Consider the following 18,209-nt stretch of genomic DNA (forward strand, 5'->3'; position numbering starts at 1 on the left):
GCCGATTTCCACTCTGCACTAGCTCGCTATGGTATAATTAGCGCCAGGGCTCCCGATCCCGTGGTCAAGTATTCTCCCTGCCGTAAATTTTTGGCATTTAGCAATCGCAAAGTTGTTATAGCTCGCCTTTTTAGGTGCTGAAGAGTTTCTACATGTCAAAAGCAACGCTTCAAACTTGAACGGTAATTACATCAATTTTCGCGCTTCCCAACTTCTACAAAGAGCAGTTTCGCCTCGGCAGGACGTCAGGTTAATGGGTTAAAAGAAATCCCTTCTAGTCCTGAACGGAATTGCTTGACTGCTATGATTGTCACTGCCGACGATTCAGAAAAGCTATGATCATACCCAATCTCTATCTATATCCAGAAAAGCTTGAGTCTGCCGTATCATGACCCATTGCGATAGAGCGCAATTGAACCAGTCGCCGCGGTGCATTTTGGACGCCACAATTTTAGATAAGGTCCCTCTGACATTATCCAATGGTCGCACTGGGTCTTTTAAAACTCTATAAGATTTTCTTACAACCTGGCTGTCGTATGCAAAGCTCTCCAATAATTGCTCATTGAGTAGGAACAAACATTGAATGTCAATATAGTTATATCTGAGATTTTCTCGTGAAATGAAAGTTTATCTAATGCAGTGCATGCCATCAGAGTTTTCGTTTGGACCATAACTCCCTCCAAACCCTAGCCCATTGGACAAGCTCCCACCATGTTATCACGGTTGTGAACGAGATTCCATTTTGATTAACGTCTTAACAGATTTATTTTAATGACTCGTAAACGGTGTCCAGGCCAAGGATCAGATGCAGTGTCCACCAATGGACGTTTGAGATTGACTTGGGGAGGCAACAGACTGCATAAGATTGAGCTTTCTCGCGAGCGCCGTGGTATAACTCGATCGATGAATAGGGATATGCTCACCATTTGGATACGATGATACACATCCTGGGGCTCGATTCGCGTCAGGACCATTTCTTCCCCAGTTCAGCGGATTTCCACATTTGCCCTCCGGAACACTGTCGTCGCGCAGTCGTGCCCAGAACGTTTCTAAATGTGGCACGGGGCAGCATATATCTCGGTCTGGGGTTATCTAGTGGCTCTACTTGCTAAGTTCCATGCTTATGGAATGCGCCACTGATACCTCGATGATCAAACGGGAACCATAAGCTGCGTTGAAGCTGCATATGAATGACAATCGCGCTTGGCCCTCGTGAGCGCTGGTTTTGACTGGTCGCCGACACAAACGCTTGTCAGCTGCCTTCTGCACCGATACCTGTGTGTATGCCGCAGAAGAGAGGCGAGTTAAAAGTATGCGGACCGTACTGAAGCGACCCTGACCTCAAAATAGATTAGCGATAACAAGGCAGCAACGGCGCGCCCCGGAAGTGCATCAGGCACCCAGGACATCCGCATATATTATTACTCAGACACCAACAAGAATGATTAGCAACAATCATCCGCTTTCAATCTTAAACAGGATGCGATGGATTGAAGGTATGTATCTACGTCAACTGGCACTCTGCTCTATCGGGCGACTAATTGAAGTTCCAAAATTCAGGGAGAGTAAATTACTCAATTTTTCATTACACTGGCAATAATCCCTGCATGTGTGAATATGAACACAGTTTTCCGATCACACAGTAGCTCAGTACAATAATCTATTTTACACTAATCAGTGACCAGCAGTATTTAGTCTCCAGTGGCATTGTGTAATATTGGAATTGACGATTGGTAAGAATGAAAGGTATCTTGGAATTGGTGTTTGCGAAGAGTGCAAATAGCGTCAATGTTCCTCAACTTCAAAAGTGTCGTTCGCTCTGTTGAGTGTAGTTCTAACGATTGCGTTTGACAAACCTTCCATGAATGTCTGCGGCTGGAGAAAGTTGACCGCTAAGCGTCTGACAACATCGTCGCTCAGCCAATTGTGGGGAACAAAGTCACCCACTTTGACCGTTAAATCACGCAGAATTTCAGTGACATCGACTCCATCCTTGACGAGGTGCTGTTTTCAAATGTTAGAGAAGTGGATTGCGTTTGTTAGAAATTAAGCGAACTTTCTACTGGCTCGCTCTTCACCACGCCTGAGTCAGTCTCGAGATACGTCTCGAAGAACGCATCATGGAGGGTTCCAAACCATGTGTATCCATTATACTCAAACGGTCCCAGTAGGCGAGTCCTCTCTCCGTTGTCTGTTGAATTCACTGGCGCATGTTTGCAATTTCGCGTTGCGGTCTTGGATTGTCCGAAACACCCGATGAGCTTCCCCAGAACTCTTGCCAACCTCCGTCAGACAGAGCAGTACTGCTATGGTGGCTACCTTTTGCTCGATCCACCACAAAGTCGCCTGATAAAAGGCTGGAGTATGATTGTGAGAAGCCGACTTCAACAGCAATTCTATGAGCATCAACACATTCAAGGTCGTCAAATGTAATGAGCCCATCTGGCTCCTTGTATGACTTTTTGCGAGAAAGTGATGAACTCGTCAGGTGTCCAGCCTTTTTTACACTGGAGATAACAAAATCGCTTACCCCGGCGTTACGCATCACCCTTACAGCTTCGTCCACCATACTGTTGATAACAATCAGGCTCGTGTGTTCGCGGAGATAGCTTGGACAGCAATTGATTGTGACTTTGTGAGTCTCGCCATCGTACCATACCCTATACCTGATAGTTGTTGCTCATGTCAGTACCCGGAGTGATAGAATAGAATCAGTTGGACCTCACTTTCGGTTGCACTTTTCTCTGTCTTCGATGATTCTCTTGTAACCGTCCTCAGAAACAATGAACTCGAGCACCGAGTCACTTAGTAGCGGGCGACGCAGGACTTCGAGTACTTCGGATATCTCAATCTCCATTGGGCCTTCCTTGGCTATGACTTCTTGGACAGTGTCTATCTTGGCTGTGCCTTTTGGACAGTGTCCTTCTTGACCGTGACTGTCGTGGAATTATTTTGGACTTTAAGTCTAGCTCGCTGTCTGGTTTCCGGGGCCGTTGCCCTCGCGTGTCGTGATCGCCACAGCCGCCATGCGGCTTCTCGTGCGTTGGCGTAAGATCGTCGATCGGCTTCACGGTCACTGAGACTCATGATGTAATTAATTAACGCAGCGTGCGACGTTGAAGAGCCTGATGAGCTAGCGCGCATCGCGCGAGATCCTGCAGAACTGTGCATGGCGACGGCCATAGTCAGTCAGAACAAAAACGACTTTCACTTTTCCTGGATGGCTCTGATTCAAAGGTATGAGCTGAATTCTGAATCCAACGCAGCGCTCAGCACCGATCCTAACGAGACGCTCGTGAGGCAGACTGCTCTCACGCACAATTCGACTCCGCAAGTCTGCCTTTCTTCGCCTCAACTAGTTTGTTCTACGATCAGAAAATTTAGTGCCAGCTATGGATAGCAAGGCCTTAGCTGTGGCCAAGTCATCATTAAATTGGTTGTTGCCCTTAGTAGGTTCTTCAATCGAATGGATTGAAATTAAGTTCCCAAGCCCGAACGCAAGCTTCGCTCTCGTGGTGATAAGGTCTTGCAGAATCTAACTTGTTAGTCTGGTTGGTTGAAAGCAGACTCTAGTCCCGATGTCGCGGTATTGTCCCAACTTCTGAGATTCGTTCCTGAGGGTGGATAATTCGACCGTTAACTGAAAAACAGAATTCGAGTAAGCAATTGTCCAAGACACAATAGTCCTAGGGCTGTTGACGATGGCACTATTTTTCCATATCGTCAATCGGCATCGTCTAATTTAAGGTCTGCCGATATATATCGTCAATCGGCATCGTCTAACTGGAAGTCTGCCGATACGATATCGTCGTAATTTGACGACTGCCGATACGATATCGTCACCGATAATTAGAAGTGGCCCGTACAAATTGGGCTCGGGCTCACCTACCAAAACGGAAAAGTCTTGTGCCGTTGGCATCATTAACTCATCCAGATTCATTTATTCGTCATCATCCAGAAACGTGTGACACGGATCAACAGAGCGTGCAAGCAGTAAGCAGCGTGTAAGCAGTAAGCCGTCGTTGTAGCGAGCTCTCGAACTTAGAACTAGTAACAACCAGATTATTTGATGACCACCCCTTGTCAAAGTTGGCTCTGTAATTGGTTGCGGATACACAAGGACGAGTATCCACAGATGGCAGCAGCAGCCAGGGATTATCTGGCGATCCCTGCCTCTGAAGTTGCTGTAGAGCGGCTGTTTAGCACAGCGAGGGATGTCTTAGGTATCCGCAGACATTCGTTGAAGGGCGATACCATAAGAATGCTGATGTTGATTCGCGACGGTTTCAAGTGGTAGGGGCCCAGGGCAGCGTGAGTGCGTTCCAATGTGCCTTCGTGTTCGTTAGTCTGTTTTTCCGGCATTTGATGGTGACCCATCTGGGTGATTTACGAGTTATTTTTCGTCTCAGTCTGGTTATACAGTGTCAACATGCGTCCGCTTGGCTACTGGCGTCTTTTTCGGTTCCTTGCCTGTAGTGTACATAGCTCGTGAACATTTCCAACGCTGATCTTTGCGTTAGCATTCATTATTTTTAGTTTATTTTTATAATAAATTTCTTTTATATTTTTAGTTTAACAGTAATTAGTACTCAATAATTGTCACAAATGCTGGATAGGGACTATTGTTTGAAAACTCGCACGCTGACCACAAGAAACCTAAGAATTCAATGTATCAGATTTGACGATATCGGCATATCGTCAATATCGCCAACAGCCCTAAATAGTCCTCTAAGATCTAATCGTGCTTAGTAAGTGTGGTTGGCGTATCTTTGGTCGCAATCTTTTAGGGTGTTCATGTGTTCACGGATATGTAATGTTTATTCTTAATAATGAATATCGCAGTGAAATATGCGCTGTGGAACTCGAATAATGAATATTATCCGCAGTCTTACCAAGACACTAGCTCAATACATAGTTAAATCTAATCTAGCACACAAGCTAAATAACGCGCAGTTAACCACACGCATCATCACCTGACTAACAGCTTTATCTCGGAACCGCGGCCTAACGCGTTGTCCTTTCTCGAACATCTTCGGTACGTAACTTGTGGACCGCAGCGCACTTAAGAGCACGTCTGTTCCTTGCATGCGCACAACCGGCCCTTGCGCTTACTATCTAGTGCGCTGCGGCTCCACGAAACCTTAACGCCTACCAAGGCCTTTCCTCGGAGGCTGCGACCAGCCTACTTACCATCCCTGTGCTCGGGACTCCAGGTGTCGATACCCACAACGCCCAAGAAGTCACTAACGACACGTAAAGCTGTCTGAATTGCGACGCGTCGTTACTTGCCTTTCTTAGAGGACGACTCGGACCAGCCTCCTGCGCCTTGTCAACCTTTAGCTCGCTCCTCCTTGCTGTTTGCTGCACTGCCTGATCTGATGTCACTCTGGGCAACCTACATTTTCTCTAGTTCCGACCCAGACCCGGTTCGCGCGGCTTAACTTTGGTGTCGGCCTACCCCTTGCGGAAATGGCTCTCTATGTAGCTGCCGGGCAGGACTAGCTCTGATTCGCACGCGTTGTCGGCGGCAGTTTCGCACCGGGTCAGCAGGAGCACCAGGTGTCCACTCCAAGTCGCGTCACCTTGGTGTACGCCGCCTGTGCTGTCTCCCATCGGGCTGATCAGCTACGCGAACAGATTCGTGACGCGTTTGAGTCGCGCTCGTGCCTGGCACCCGGTTTCCCAGAGAGTTTCAACGGTGACCACCTCACTCTACGCCTCCTTCACAAGCCTTCAGCTTGACTTTTACACTCTCCTTCCTTCCTCCTGTTCTTTCTTCCTCCTCTCGTCCTTCCTTTCTCTACTTCGGGGCCCTCTCAATCGCCAAAACCATAATCTTGACCTTGATCAGCGCAATAGCGGAGTCATTTTGGTGCCACTCATTTCACCTTCTCTGCGTTCCACTCGTTACAGCTGTGTTGTTCAAGGGTACAGCATATCAGGGCCACCGGTCTACTGATCTGCATCGTCTTTTAGCGATCTCGGTCGAAAATCGAATTTGGTTGTGTATTGCAACTGCATTTCGTGTTTATAAGCTGAAACGAAATCATTGAACGTTCATTCTGCTTCTCTCGCGACGCGTCGCAGAAAGACACTTACCCTTTGTGTTGTTACTATAATACGAGGACGATGCCGAATTCACCAATAAAGACGCCGTCGTCAGTGCGAATTTCTGCCAAGGAGATTACTTTGCCTGTCATGCCTACTTCGTCCGTCGCGGAGACCCCGTCAGTCGCGCCAGCTGGTCTGCTCCCTTCAGTTTTTAACATCACTCCTCCAACCACTCTCCCACGACGACGATCTATTGATGATTGTGAACGTCACCCGGCTAAGAGGATACGTACTTTAGAGGAAGCGATCACGGACGAAGAGGAAGGTGACGGGGATATCAAGACATCGCGTACGGCGGCCACTCCGACGCGCGCGGTTCTCACCCTTGCAACACCGAACACGACCAATCTTCTGTCTCCTGTTAGCAGACGACCACGTTTGGGGCGATCATTCTCAGCAAGTTCTTCATCAGTCGCACTCGAGAGTGATGATGGCTTCCCTGTGTTTGCAGTCAAGCCAACGTCCGCTGAAATGGTGCATACTTTGTCCGCGCCCGTTGTGCCGTCATCGAGTCGGCAAACTTCAGCCAGTCGAAGCAAGTCGTTGACAGAGCTGCCGGCGTATATGGCCTACTTGGCGCGGCAGCGACGCGAAAATGGTGACGACGGAAATTCAATCTGGAGTCCAGATGTCGAAGAGGCGTTTATGGAGGGTTAGTAAAATGTCGCTTGCGGCAAGTATGTCTGCAACTAATCAGCATCATAGCGATTCGAAAGATTCCTAAGGTTGGGCGGAGGAAGATCACTGTCAATGGACGGCCATGCGGCCGCAATGAGCTGATTTCGGATTTTATTCTGAGAAAGACCGGCAAGGTCAGAACTAGAAAGCAGGTATCTAGCCATATCCAGGTTTTGAAGCACCTTTTGAAGGACGACGTCGAGTGTATGTGTGGGTATTTTGAGAAGTCGGAAGAAGTCGGTTACTAATGCGTGCATAGTCATGAATCTGGTCGCTGATACACCGACGAAGTCAACTTCGCAGCATATGCCTATCATGGTCACCAGTGGTGCTACAGCTCACGAATCAGAAGGTCAATCGGGATTTGTTTTTCCTAGGCGCTCGTCGACATCTCCTCTCAATGTTCGACAACCATTAGGTACAGTTACTCTAGTTCCACAGCACCATCTTCCCCAAGTCCTGCATACGGCAAAGCTATCGCCCAGTGAGGCTGCATTCCACGGTCCATCGATGATTGATCAAATGAGTCATATTAGTCCCACGCCCAAGCTTGAATTGCCTACTCGGCTTGATGATTCGTCGTCACAGTCGCTGCTTTACGACGTCACCTTCATACAGCCGCTCTTATCTCCACCAACATCGCAGGATCCGAACGCAACTCTTGCTGTCCCTCAGAATATGGTGTATACAAATCCTCGAATTGTCCCGCCGCAGCAGCTTCCCAGAAGTCATCAACAAACTGTCGGCAGTTACATCACAGATATGACGCAGAATTTGGGTATGTGGATTGAGTGCGATCCGATTGAGTCGCCAGAAGACAACCACACGACTTCGCTATACCCTACCAACGAAATTGGAATATGGTCACATGACCTATGATTATTGATTATGTTACGATTTACGATTCCGGGCTTATACAAATCTCTCTTTCTGCGAGGCGCTCGACATACCGTATCAAGTCACTCGTTTTAAAACGTATTACGCTCTGTGATGACGCTCATTCAATTTCCTATTAATGACCACGCTTGCACGACAAGTACATAATTGTTTTCCTACAATTATGTTTGAATGACTGGTGCACTCTTTTGTTATGGGCTACAACTGTTATTGGCGGATCGCTATTTCTTTCTTTTTTTTCTTCTGGTTTTGGATTGGATGGGTGGAGTATTACTAGTACTATCGACTTCATAATGACGGGAATCTATGAGACATTGAATGAATTTAAATATCGACAACGTTGAATGGCCTTGACAACCAGAAAGGTCTGAAGGTGTCATCTTCAGTATATATACATGACTTTATCGTGGATCTGTTATCTACGATTGAATACAGTTTATAGTCGCTAAGATGAGAGTATACTTCCTGTTTATGGAGCCACATTCCACATACTTCGTTTGTCAGGCCCGTGGTTCCCATAGGCGATATTCTGTGGAATATTTCAGCACTGCAGTTACCATAACTAGTCGTACGGAATATCTGCGGGGGCTTGCCAGTTGACGAACACGATTCCGGTGGCATTCGGTTAGACAGAGTTATCTCAAAACTAGCGGTGGTTACGTTACGTGTAATACACGTGAGAAATTGTGAGAGATCTGCCGCCAAATTCGGTTGCTAACCGCTTCCACTCACATCGCTCATTCTAAAAAATAGTTCAGCTGTGCACTGCTCTGTCGCGATAATAATCGGCCGGCTGTTCATATTAGCCCTTACCCAATGTACAAATGCAAATTACTCCGTACGCTAAAACTTTATTCATGGCAATTGCGGAAGGCCATGTCATACATCGGACGTTATATGAAGCTTACATTAGCAACAGTCGAAGCTGAGCCTAGCGGTAAAGACAATAATGTGAGATCGGTAATTTCTTCAAACTTCCCAAAATATTCTATAATTTGTGATCTTTAGATATAAACTACCCATACACATCATCATTTTTTCATCAAACATGTCACGAATGCCAAAGCCACTCCGTGTCAATAATTTATGTTTTAGATTGCCCGCGTATAAACAAGGACTCTTCAGCCACACTGTCAAATAATTCCTCCGCATCACCAGCTCGACTTGAAGATTTCCGTGGCAATCGCTGCATTTCGAGTTCGTCTGCACCGGTGGGCAATGCCGTGTAAGCTGGTCGGTTACCTGACTCTATATCACTTTTGCCGTTAGTTAGTGACGTAGTTGAAGCACTGCCGATAATTTGTTGCCGCCTGATTTTTTGCTTCATGTTTTTTATTCTGATGTAGTTGTATAGTGCAATGGCTATGAGAGCCACAATAAGACCAGACACGTTCACTGCTGTGAGCTTGTCACCGTATATACCAGCGGACGCTCCAATAGTGACGACCTCCTTGAAGATACCGACAATGGAAAGTGTGACGACGTTGGTACGATGGAGGAGGAAAAATTCAGCTGCCGTCATTAAAAACGCAATGACTCCAGGCGCGACAAGAATTAGAAACCATAAGAACCAGGATTCTTCCTGCCAAATTGGAGCTGAAAGAAAGTTATGAAGCCCTTCAATAGGGATAGCTAATATGACAAGCGTAACGCACATGACCGGTGCTAGGTAGAAAATCGTGGAGAACGGATTAGAAGTAGATTCGTTTCGTTTCAGCAGGATTTGCGTCAAGGACCATCGAAATCCTGAGAGTATGGCGGCTATTAGGACAAGTATAAATCCAATAAAGACGAACTGAGCTTCTGACGCGACCATCATAATGACCCCGACGGTCATCATGGCTATGATACTGATCAGCTGAACAGTGGGTTTTTCGAGCCGGAAGATAAATGCAAAGAAAAGGACAAAAACGAGATTTGACGATTTAACCATTGCTAAGAAAAACATTATTAGGTGAGAACTCGATGTAAACCAGAGCGAAGACTGACTATAAAAGCCCAAGGTGATGAACCTGAGTGACATGTTACCGAGGCCAATGTCCGCGCCGGTAGCCACACCACAGCTTCCAACGTGTAGTCTAAACAGGAATACATTAAGACCTGAGCATAATTATATCACGATGATTACCTACAGATATACCCTCCAAGACATTCGGGTTTCTGGCTTCGGCCGTAGCCGTGGTATGAAGAACAATATAACGCCCGCAAGGATTGTCTGAGTGACCATATGTATAGATGTCGCAAATAATGGGAATCTAAAGTCAAGATGACCTCCTGAAAACATCCATTTATTGTACTATGTTAATGTTAGCACGGAATGCAAGGACCAGGGGAAGCGTCTTCTTACCAGTGAGAGTGACAGCGAAAATGTGTACCTGAATTAACAGAGGATTAGGTCCAGCTCCCAGTTACATGTAAGTGAAGCGTACCATAGCAGAATAAATGTAGCGTTTATTGCAATCTTCTTGAGAAGTATAGTATTGGTTGACTCCAATCTCAATGGTACCGATGCTGGATTAGTCGAGTATGGATCTTCATCATCTATATCAAATGCAATCTCGTCTTCGATACCATAGTCGTCGTCATCTATTGCGCTCCTTGTCGTGTTTGCTGACGAGCTGTTAGCGTGATACTCGCGCTGCTCATAACTGGGACCGGAAAAGCTGAACCGCGAACGACGTCGTTCGGAAGTCGCAACTAACGATGAAGTTCGCCGATGTGTCTTAGATTGTCTAAGCACTTCAGTGCCCGCATTTGAAGCATTATTCGCAAGCGGCGCAAAGCTGTTGTGGTCTTTTCCTGGAGTGTCTGCGAAGGAAGTATGCCCAACGGTCACAGGGTGGCTGTTCACAGCCATTGGCAAACAATGGTCCAGTACCGGAGAGTTTAATTACAGCATTCGCTTCAAGGTTGCATTTCTATAGCGAGCTGATAAGATATCTAATTTCCGCTAAAGAGAGACTGCATATAACGCGTGTTCAACTAAATTGACAGAGGATTTGGACTACTTAGAAGCGTGATGGCGGCGTCGAGCCGCACTGCGGCCCGACCACGGTGCTGCCGCCAAATTGCTGGCGAAGCCGGCCGATGGCGGGCTGCGGAAGCTGTGCCTCAGGTCACCAGTTTCTCCTATTCAGTGCTGTAGGCAGTAGGCCGCATGGGTCGCTGCTATTATTCATCGATAGTTATCCTACAATATATACAATTTGTATTGTGTATGGCATATATACCGCAGGAAATTCGAGGACGTGCATTATATTGTAAAGCACCTAATTGAACCAATGACGGAGCTAAATCCTCGAAATACGGCACTTCAGTAATGCCTTAGAATATCTCTAATTTTACGGCGCTAGGAACCGAAGCGGGTCATAGTCTGCAATCATCACTACATCTCAATTCTCAACCAATGCAAGACTCTCAGCCACGCAGTGCAAAGCTGAACTCCAAGTCATGCACCGCCACAGCGCCACACCTTCAAACGCGAGAAAGTCATGGACTCGCTAGTGCGCTATGCACATATTCAACATCCCAAACATCTAGTATTTGTTTGGGACTCCTCAATTCGCGCGTCGTCGTTGTATTCGGCAATAACACCTGACATAACTATATAGATTCAATAAAAAAACTGTTTATTATTGTGCCGCGTGAATGTATATAGGTCCGCCTGAATGTGGCATCAATGGACCCAGCTGTGCTTTCGCCCAATCACTCGACACCGCGACCGGTCTCACGATTAACACTTGGGTTAGCACGCTTATATGCCAATGTTCGGCAGCACGAATCTTTTTCTTCTGTGATAACGCGGTCTGCTCAATTTAAGCGAGTTCCTCCGGGTGGAAAGGGCAGCATTCGAGACAAGTTGGAAGCACCGCGCGCGGTGCTAATGAGACCAAATCGGGACGATGTTGTTGACCAGAATTCGCTTGGATCCGACGAGATAGTAAAGGCGGAGACCTGTATGATACGTTTCTATTTGAGGAATAGGAAAAATTGGTACTTATTTGCCATTAGCGTTGCATTTATTATCTCCGTCGGAAACACCATCGCCATTTTCGCAGCCACCGGAATTATTAGTGCGGCGATATCGACCGTTGGCCCAACTTGGCAATGGAGCTTTCGCGACTACGATTTTGGCGGACGATATTTTCTCCGCATCCGATCCACCCAAGCAAGTAGCGATAAAGATATTGGCTAGGGAATATTCACATATAGGATCGCACGAGGCTCTGTTACTGTCGGACTTACGGAAACTTCGGTCACAGCACTTCGTGGAATTCGTGTCCTCATTTTACGATAATGGATGTATGCACCTAGTTCTCGAATGCCTCGATGCCTCACAACCTGTAACATTACCTGATTGTGCTCACACTGTTGGACATTTCTCTCTAGTATGTCCAGACCGGATCCGGGTTCTTGCGAAAATCGCGCTGCAGTTGCTTTCCGCGATGCATGAACTTCATTCGCAGGGATGGATTCACGCAGACTTAAAACCGGAGAATATTATGTACGTGTTGCCCCGTTCTGCAGATGACAACAGACATAAGATTAAAATCATTGACCTCGGTAATGCGACGCGGCAAGCCGACACCGCTGCGTATCACGATAATTTCGATATTCAGTCCGTTGGGTACCGAGCACCTGAAGTTCTACTAGGAGATGCAGGATTTGATGTGAGAATCGATATCTGGAGTGTGGGCGTTATTCTGTTGGAGTTGTTGTTGGCTGGTGATGAAGCTGCAGGGTTGAAGGCCAGTGACGGCAAGATAGTCAAGGGAGGGTCGAGGATTGAAGTTGTGACTGTCATAAAGCACTGGTTTGGTAGTTTAGAGTGCTACAGACAATCAGCGTCGTCGTGGCTGGAAGAGTTTGGCGATGGTCATACTGTTCTACCGTCTCTGCCAAAATTGGAGCACAATGTTGAAGTTAAACAAGAATCCGGGCCGCAAGTTCCGATCGGCGCGGACACGGAACAGGTGAAGCTTCACACTCCATCGCCACCTCCACCGCAGGAGAAGTACATACGAAGTTCCGAACGGAGACGAAGGAGGGCAGCTGATAGTATCGTTCGAGACTACGTCCGTCGAAAGCGCAAGCATGCAATTTCCATGACTTGGGACAATTTGCATCGAAAGAGCTCTGCGTCGTTGTCGCCAGCGCCTCCGTCGGCATCCAAATTGTCGTCGCAGATTCCAGTCACCCAAATGCCGAAGAACGTCAGGCCACGAATTCATCTAACCGCGGAAATGTTGTCTGCGTCCCCAAGTCCCCCTTTGCGACTGCTATCGTCATCTCCTCCTCCAATTTCTTCGTCGCGCTCGTCACCTTTTGGAAAATTGTTGTTGACAAATGAAAGGGCTGCGGAGAGAAAGACAAATGCGAACGAAGTTAAGATGGATATTCAAGAAGAAATAGTTTTGGCAGTGCCGAAACAAGGAAAGGTGCCAAATGAACAGAACGCGAAGGTCGTTACGAATGGTGTGCAGCCAACAACTAAGGCAGCAGAGCCACCGAAGATTGCTCAACTTCTTAACGACCCCAGGCGCAGCGATCTATCCAGGTTCCTTCGACGTCTGGTCGCTGTAGATTATCACAAGCGGCCGGCTGCTGTGGAGGCGCTCAAGGACGAATTTCTAACAAAAGAATTACTAGGGACGTGGGGTAAAGTTCTGCTACAAGATTAGCTGTAATTTTATAATATAATAGGCGTCTTAGGGACAAAAAGTACGGGGCATTTTTTGGACTGATTTATGTATTTTTATGGCAGGGATATTGGGCATAATGTATACTAATTATTGTACGATTATTTGTAAGGATTCAATAATAACGCTGCTACCTGCAACAACGATGATTTGCGCCCTTCCAAAGAAACGTTTTTTGGGCGCCAGTCAACCTGCCCCATAGTCTACACAGGCTGACGGTTAATTTTACATACTGGTACGTCTTTCATGTGAGATTCAAATCTGTCCATTCCATTCTCCAACCTTCCGTCACATAATCGTACACGCATCCCGTTTCTTATCTTTGGCCTTCTTCAAACTACCACCTACCGATTTCTTCGAGGCAACGCTCACAATGCCTTTGCCTCCGATAATCGTTAACGAAAGGCTTCGCGGACCAGGAACATTCCCCGCAGCAGCAGTCTGTCTGTACCTTCTAACACATCTAATCGCCTCAAAAAACGCCCGCTCAATGTTAATGTTGTTCTTAGCCGAGACCTCAAAAAACTCGCAACCGAGCTGTTTGGCAAGTGCAGCGCCTTCTTGAGAGGTGATCTCCCGGTCTGCGACTTTATCGGATTTGTTCCCTATTAAAATCATTGGGACCGACGTTCCTTTGATGCGTTCGACCTGTTGGACGAAAGTTAGGATTCGGTTGTACGACGATCGCGAGGCAATCGAATACACGAAGACGAATCCTTCACCGTCTCTGTGCAACAGTTCGTTAGCCTAAAAGGACAATCCATATTGAAACCAGATTGAGATCTTACTTTATCCATTGATCCCGCAATGCATTGTATTCTTCTTGTCCGGCTGTGTCTAGAATTTCAACTACACAACTTTGATGATCGATAATGATCTGTTTTCGGTACGAATCTTCTATGGTCGGATCATATGTTTCCACAAAATGATTCAGACATAACTAAGATCAGTTAGCGTTTACCATCATCAATCGAAGCGAAGTTGGCCAGGACTGAGTACCTGTATTGTCAACGCGGTCTTGCCAACGCCGCCATCTCCAAGCACGACTAGTTTGAACACCGCACTTTCCTTGCGAGTAGACATTTAGTCTTAGACCGCGCGAGGATGATCGTGCTATCTTCACTTTGTCGGGGTATATTAAATGAAAAATTGTTTCAATTGTATGTCGTCGTCACCGGGGTAGCAGTCTCCACACATGCAAGCAAATGACAGATTTGTCTCGGTCGACAAGCGGTCCTCACTTTTGGCGCATTTATGATAACAGAGTATGTAAATTTTTGAAAGGTGATTGTCGAAATTTTCAGACCACTGTCGTTATAAAGTCCGAGGTAGGCCTGCTAACTCAATAGTTTAGGTGGCCCTAGTTTCCTTTGGCGGCTGGGCGTGACGCAGGTGGGTGGTGATCCCGCCGCAATTTGTTGGGATGAAAACGTTAAATTCAGGGCCTGGCCTGTTTCTGCGCCTATAGCACAGTCAAAGCTTCCAGAAATCACATGTGAGACTGCACAGGGAACTTTTGAAATGCATTCAGAATGCATGTTCTTTTATTTGGGAACGATACAGTTATCACACCATTTATAGAAATGTACGGCACACCCACTCGCAACGGCTTGTATGTTATCCTAGTCTTCAGGTAGCATCCTTAGATCTTATGTTATTGCATTGAGGCGTCACAATTAATTACGTCTATTGGGCGCTACTGTATATGGCAGCGCTTCTGCGAGATATTGACTCGGCATCACTGGGTATAGGCAAATGCATGTTACTGGATGCAAATCGCTTCGCGTGTTCATGATGCATTTAGTACAAGATCATGGTCGTAAATTGCACTCCATATCGCCAGATCAAATGCTGTTGGCGGTTGCAAGTCTTTACGATTCACTAGGGGACGATGATTAGACAGACATGCATATGTGGACGTTCAATCAACCCAGAGAGCTTTGAGACATCTTAGAGATCTCCAAACTAGACTCACTTATTTTTTATGACTTTACAACGAGATTACTGCTCATTTAGTTTCGAGACTGCGTCGAATGACTGCTAAGCTGCCACGTCAAGTTTCGAGTAGGTCCTGATGCACAGCTATGCCGATGGGTTTCATTCACTACAAAGTTCGTATCAGTAGGATAATGACCGCAGCGCACTGGCATCGGTATAGCTAATTTCTCTCCAAACGTCAAATGCATATATTTTGTAGACCCCGCAGTAATAGTGCGAGCTTTGCTATCGGCACTGACTGGTTGGCGGTAGCCGCAATAGTATGACTTGTTGTGTGGGGGAGTGACGTCAGGCTACTGCAATATTTCCGCAGCCGCACACACGTTCCTGAACCTCGAGGCGCGTTTGTCGTTCGGTTGTCAGGCTACCGCGCACAATCTTCGATTTTTCAATGGACACTTATCTCGGTGTGGGTTTCTCTTCCTGATTGCTCATCCAGACAGTCGCGTAGTTAGAGGGCATATTACGGTATACCGGCCGTTCACCTAATAGGTTCTTGGGACCAGAATTTTTGTTTCTCAGCAACGCGGCAATCACTACATTTAAAATTCTTTCCGACGCCAGCGAAAGATTTTTCGCCACAACTTTCTGACGTCTTATAGAGACGGGATCCACCAAAGAGCATAGATTCCCTCCGTGGTGTTTATAGTCCGAACAGCCGATGCTATGGCGAACTAATCATACGTATGCACTACTCTTCGGGCCTTCGGAGACTTGCTGAGAAACGATTGTATTTGTCTACCCCTCACGCCAAATACTAAGTCTACCGGATATGCCCGTCTCGCCCCACTGTTCACCAGAGAGTGGTAATAAGATCCTAGCAGTCAGCTGAACGACGACGCTTTGATGAAGATGGAGTGCCAAAATTTACACAATTAATATTAATATGAGGCGATAGCGATGTGCAGAGGCAAAATTTGAATACCTTGCAAGTTTAGCGAAGACTCGCCTTGTGCGATGACGATACGGGTCCATTAAATGCACCAACTGTCAGATTGGAAAACGTTCTGTAGTTGAAAAAATACAACTTAAGGCCTATAAGGCTGTAGCGGAAAAGAGCATTGCTAAATAGCACCTGACCAAGAAAATTTTTGCTGTTGCAAGTTAGTGATCATGACAGTGGCTGGTTTGATTGGATAGGGTATTTTGTGCGGTTGCGGAGCTGTGGAACCAGAAACTTTCTTGCACGGATAGCTGTCTCGGAATCAGTTCATAGATTGATTGCCGACTTGCCAACCTTGCTTAGCCTTTCCCGCTCCAGCGCTTCTCCCAGTTCATCTCGCAGCTAATATATATCACGTCTTCCTTCGCTCTTGACGTCCCGAGAATAGCTAATATATCCCTATATCTGCTGCCCGGCTACGTACGATCCTAAAGTTACAATACATCATGCGCGCTTCATTGATTGCTCGACGAACCCCTCTGATTCACTTTCTCGGCAAGCGGGTGTATCCCGGTAAGTACCCGTCTCTGGGTCCGTTGAATTATTGGCGTCATTGGTTGCAATCTTATCTTGTTGATGCCGACTGCCAAGTGCTGCGAAACTCGCAATTCTCTGTTGATTTCGGAATTGGAACATCTCAGGAATTCAATGAGTTGTCCGACGAGATCTTAGCATTGCATGGGCTAACAAGTTATCCTAGAACACGTCGATCATGCTCCTCGTGCACATCCTCAGGATCCCCACGGCGAGCTTCCCGTTTCTTTCAAGCAATACCGTCTCCGAGCGCAGCAGTATGGCCCTCTCTCAACATCGACAGTTCGCCATGGACCCATTGATGCTGCTCCAGGTGAACACTTCTCCCGGAATGAGCTTCCACCACGGTATAGATATATTGGCTTGGATCCCGATGAGATTGATCTGATTAACAGCGGAGGTGCTGCTCCTTACTAAGCATTTCCGCGATACGCTTGTCAGAATTTCAGAATCTCCACAAAGTTTTCCATACAATCAATCAGCGCCACCAATCCAATGTCCATGATCACCTCGCAGACATGCAATCACTCTTTTTTAGATTACATCCAGTTAAGCTTTCACGTTGAGACGATCTGGTCTCAAAGCACCTAAGTATTCACTTCGAAAATCGTCTCAACGCACGTGATTATTACTTCATTTCATTAATTGCTCGGGTATTTTTAAGGAGATCGCATCTTGTTTTGCCGTTGTTTGAATTTAGTGTTGCATATATAGACAATCCTGCATGTGGACGGTTTGGGTACTGGCAAAAGTCTATCCTTTTATTGGCAACTGGAGTATTCGGACTAGACGAGTAGGATTTGCTTTTGCAGTTGCTCCAGTTACATTAGGGTTGAGAAAGGGACTAGTGAACATTTATTTACGTTATTAAGCCTTCAAGATGGTCGAAAAAGATCGAGCGTTACTTGGGATGGGATTTTACAACATATTATTGTTTGTTATTGCTACGAAAACCTTGTATATAATTTGAATAAATATATGCCATGCTGGCGTAAATTTATTAGCAAAGTACCATGCCGTAGCAGTAATACTCGCATCTTATCCTTCATTTGGCATACAATGCATCTGCCTCGGTAAACTACTCCAGCCATCATCGCATTGTATATACGTAGAATAATATATAATTTCTTAAAACATGATACGCAATCCCAGTCCGCGTAGCATATGCTTCAAACTTCGTCAATCTCAGTAACAATCGCGCCCCTAGGGTGGTGAATGTGCAGACGCTATCCACATCGCCCAGAGAATCCAAACTACCATCCATCAAAGTGGTTGTATGGGAACAGATCACAAAAGAAGAGACAGGTAGAAATGATTTCCCCGAGAGCTGAACACGGACGGTAGACACT

General features: G+C 46.4%; 6 protein-coding genes across 6 annotated transcripts; 3 read left to right on the top strand and 3 right to left on the bottom strand.

The window, feature by feature from the left end:
• Positions 1–1,785: 1,785 nt before the first annotated feature.
• On the bottom strand, positions 1,786–3,087 carry POJ06DRAFT_279740 (uncharacterized protein; the record flags this gene model as incomplete). Its single annotated transcript, XM_056189838.1, has 6 exons — positions 1,786–2,004; positions 2,064–2,153; positions 2,254–2,346; positions 2,384–2,666; positions 2,727–2,866; positions 2,959–3,087. The coding sequence occupies 6 exons, from the start codon at positions 3,085–3,087 to the stop codon at positions 1,786–1,788; spliced, it is 954 nt and encodes a 317-aa protein (XP_056047699.1).
• A 3,042-nt stretch (positions 3,088–6,129) lies between these two features.
• Positions 6,130–7,668, top strand: POJ06DRAFT_265074 (TEA/ATTS domain family-domain-containing protein; the record flags this gene model as incomplete). Its single annotated transcript, XM_056189047.1, has 3 exons — positions 6,130–6,763; positions 6,817–6,993; positions 7,049–7,668. 3 exons carry the CDS (start codon positions 6,130–6,132, stop codon positions 7,666–7,668), a joined length of 1,431 nt encoding a protein of 476 aa, XP_056047700.1.
• A 1,064-nt stretch (positions 7,669–8,732) lies between these two features.
• On the bottom strand, positions 8,733–10,683 carry POJ06DRAFT_16466 (triose-phosphate transporter family-domain-containing protein). The gene is made up of 4 exons (XM_056184706.1): positions 10,116–10,683; positions 10,034–10,061; positions 9,819–9,982; positions 8,733–9,764 (listed from the first exon to the last, which is right to left on the bottom strand). The coding sequence occupies exons 1-4, from the start codon at positions 10,541–10,543 to the stop codon at positions 8,771–8,773; spliced, it is 1,614 nt and encodes a 537-aa protein (XP_056047701.1). The 5' UTR covers positions 10,544–10,683; the 3' UTR covers positions 8,733–8,770.
• Positions 10,684–11,127: 444 nt separating this feature from the next.
• POJ06DRAFT_244046 (kinase-like domain-containing protein) lies at positions 11,128–13,478 on the top strand. Its single transcript, XM_056186436.1, has 2 exons — positions 11,128–11,642; positions 11,698–13,478. The coding sequence occupies exons 1-2, from the start codon at positions 11,366–11,368 to the stop codon at positions 13,365–13,367; spliced, it is 1,947 nt and encodes a 648-aa protein (XP_056047702.1). The 5' UTR covers positions 11,128–11,365; the 3' UTR covers positions 13,368–13,478.
• POJ06DRAFT_244047 (ras family-domain-containing protein) lies at positions 13,479–14,769 on the bottom strand. Its single transcript, XM_056186437.1, has 3 exons — positions 14,385–14,769; positions 14,174–14,325; positions 13,479–14,112 (listed from the first exon to the last, which is right to left on the bottom strand). The coding sequence occupies exons 1-3, from the start codon at positions 14,466–14,468 to the stop codon at positions 13,674–13,676; spliced, it is 675 nt and encodes a 224-aa protein (XP_056047703.1). The 5' UTR covers positions 14,469–14,769; the 3' UTR covers positions 13,479–13,673.
• A 1,740-nt stretch (positions 14,770–16,509) lies between these two features.
• On the top strand, positions 16,510–17,614 carry POJ06DRAFT_16497 (uncharacterized protein). The gene is made up of 2 exons (XM_056184707.1): positions 16,510–16,839; positions 17,027–17,614. The coding sequence occupies exons 1-2, from the start codon at positions 16,773–16,775 to the stop codon at positions 17,275–17,277; spliced, it is 318 nt and encodes a 105-aa protein (XP_056047704.1). The 5' UTR covers positions 16,510–16,772; the 3' UTR covers positions 17,278–17,614.
• The last annotated feature ends 595 nt before the right edge of the window (positions 17,615–18,209 follow it).

This window comes from Lipomyces tetrasporus, assembly GCF_029532465.1.
Source record: "Lipomyces tetrasporus strain NRRL Y-64009 chromosome Unknown POJ06scaffold_1, whole genome shotgun sequence".
Taxonomy (NCBI): Eukaryota; Fungi; Ascomycota; class Lipomycetes; order Lipomycetales; family Lipomycetaceae; genus Lipomyces; species Lipomyces tetrasporus.

What these genes read in the sequence shown, in the direction of transcription:
- POJ06DRAFT_16466 (XM_056184706.1), bottom strand. Translation starts at nt 10,543, where the DNA reads ATGGCTGTGAACAGCCACCCTGTGACCGTTGGGCATACTTCCTTCGCA. An exon ending in TTTCGCTGTCACTCTCACTG is followed by an intron (nt 9,983 to 10,033) that starts GTAAGAAGACGC and finishes ACATTAACATAG; the next exon opens with TACAATAAATGGATGTTTTC. An exon ending in ATGTCTTGGAGGGTATATCT is followed by an intron (nt 9,765 to 9,818) that starts GTAGGTAATCAT and finishes ATTCCTGTTTAG; the next exon opens with ACTACACGTTGGAAGCTGTG.
- POJ06DRAFT_244046 (XM_056186436.1), top strand. Translation starts at nt 11,366, where the DNA reads ATGGACCCAGCTGTGCTTTCGCCCAATCACTCGACACCGCGACCGGTC. An exon ending in GATAGTAAAGGCGGAGACCT is followed by an intron (nt 11,643 to 11,697) that starts GTATGATACGTT and finishes ATTTGCCATTAG; the next exon opens with CGTTGCATTTATTATCTCCG.
- POJ06DRAFT_244047 (XM_056186437.1), bottom strand. Translation starts at nt 14,468, where the DNA reads ATGTCTACTCGCAAGGAAAGTGCGGTGTTCAAACTAGTCGTGCTTGGA. An exon ending in AGACCGCGTTGACAATACAG is followed by an intron (nt 14,326 to 14,384) that starts GTACTCAGTCCT and finishes AACTGATCTTAG; the next exon opens with TTATGTCTGAATCATTTTGT. An exon ending in TTGCGGGATCAATGGATAAA is followed by an intron (nt 14,113 to 14,173) that starts GTAAGATCTCAA and finishes ACTGTTGCACAG; the next exon opens with AGACGGTGAAGGATTCGTCT.
- POJ06DRAFT_16497 (XM_056184707.1), top strand. Translation starts at nt 16,773, where the DNA reads ATGCGCGCTTCATTGATTGCTCGACGAACCCCTCTGATTCACTTTCTC. An exon ending in CGGCAAGCGGGTGTATCCCG is followed by an intron (nt 16,840 to 17,026) that starts GTAAGTACCCGT and finishes AAGTTATCCTAG; the next exon opens with AACACGTCGATCATGCTCCT.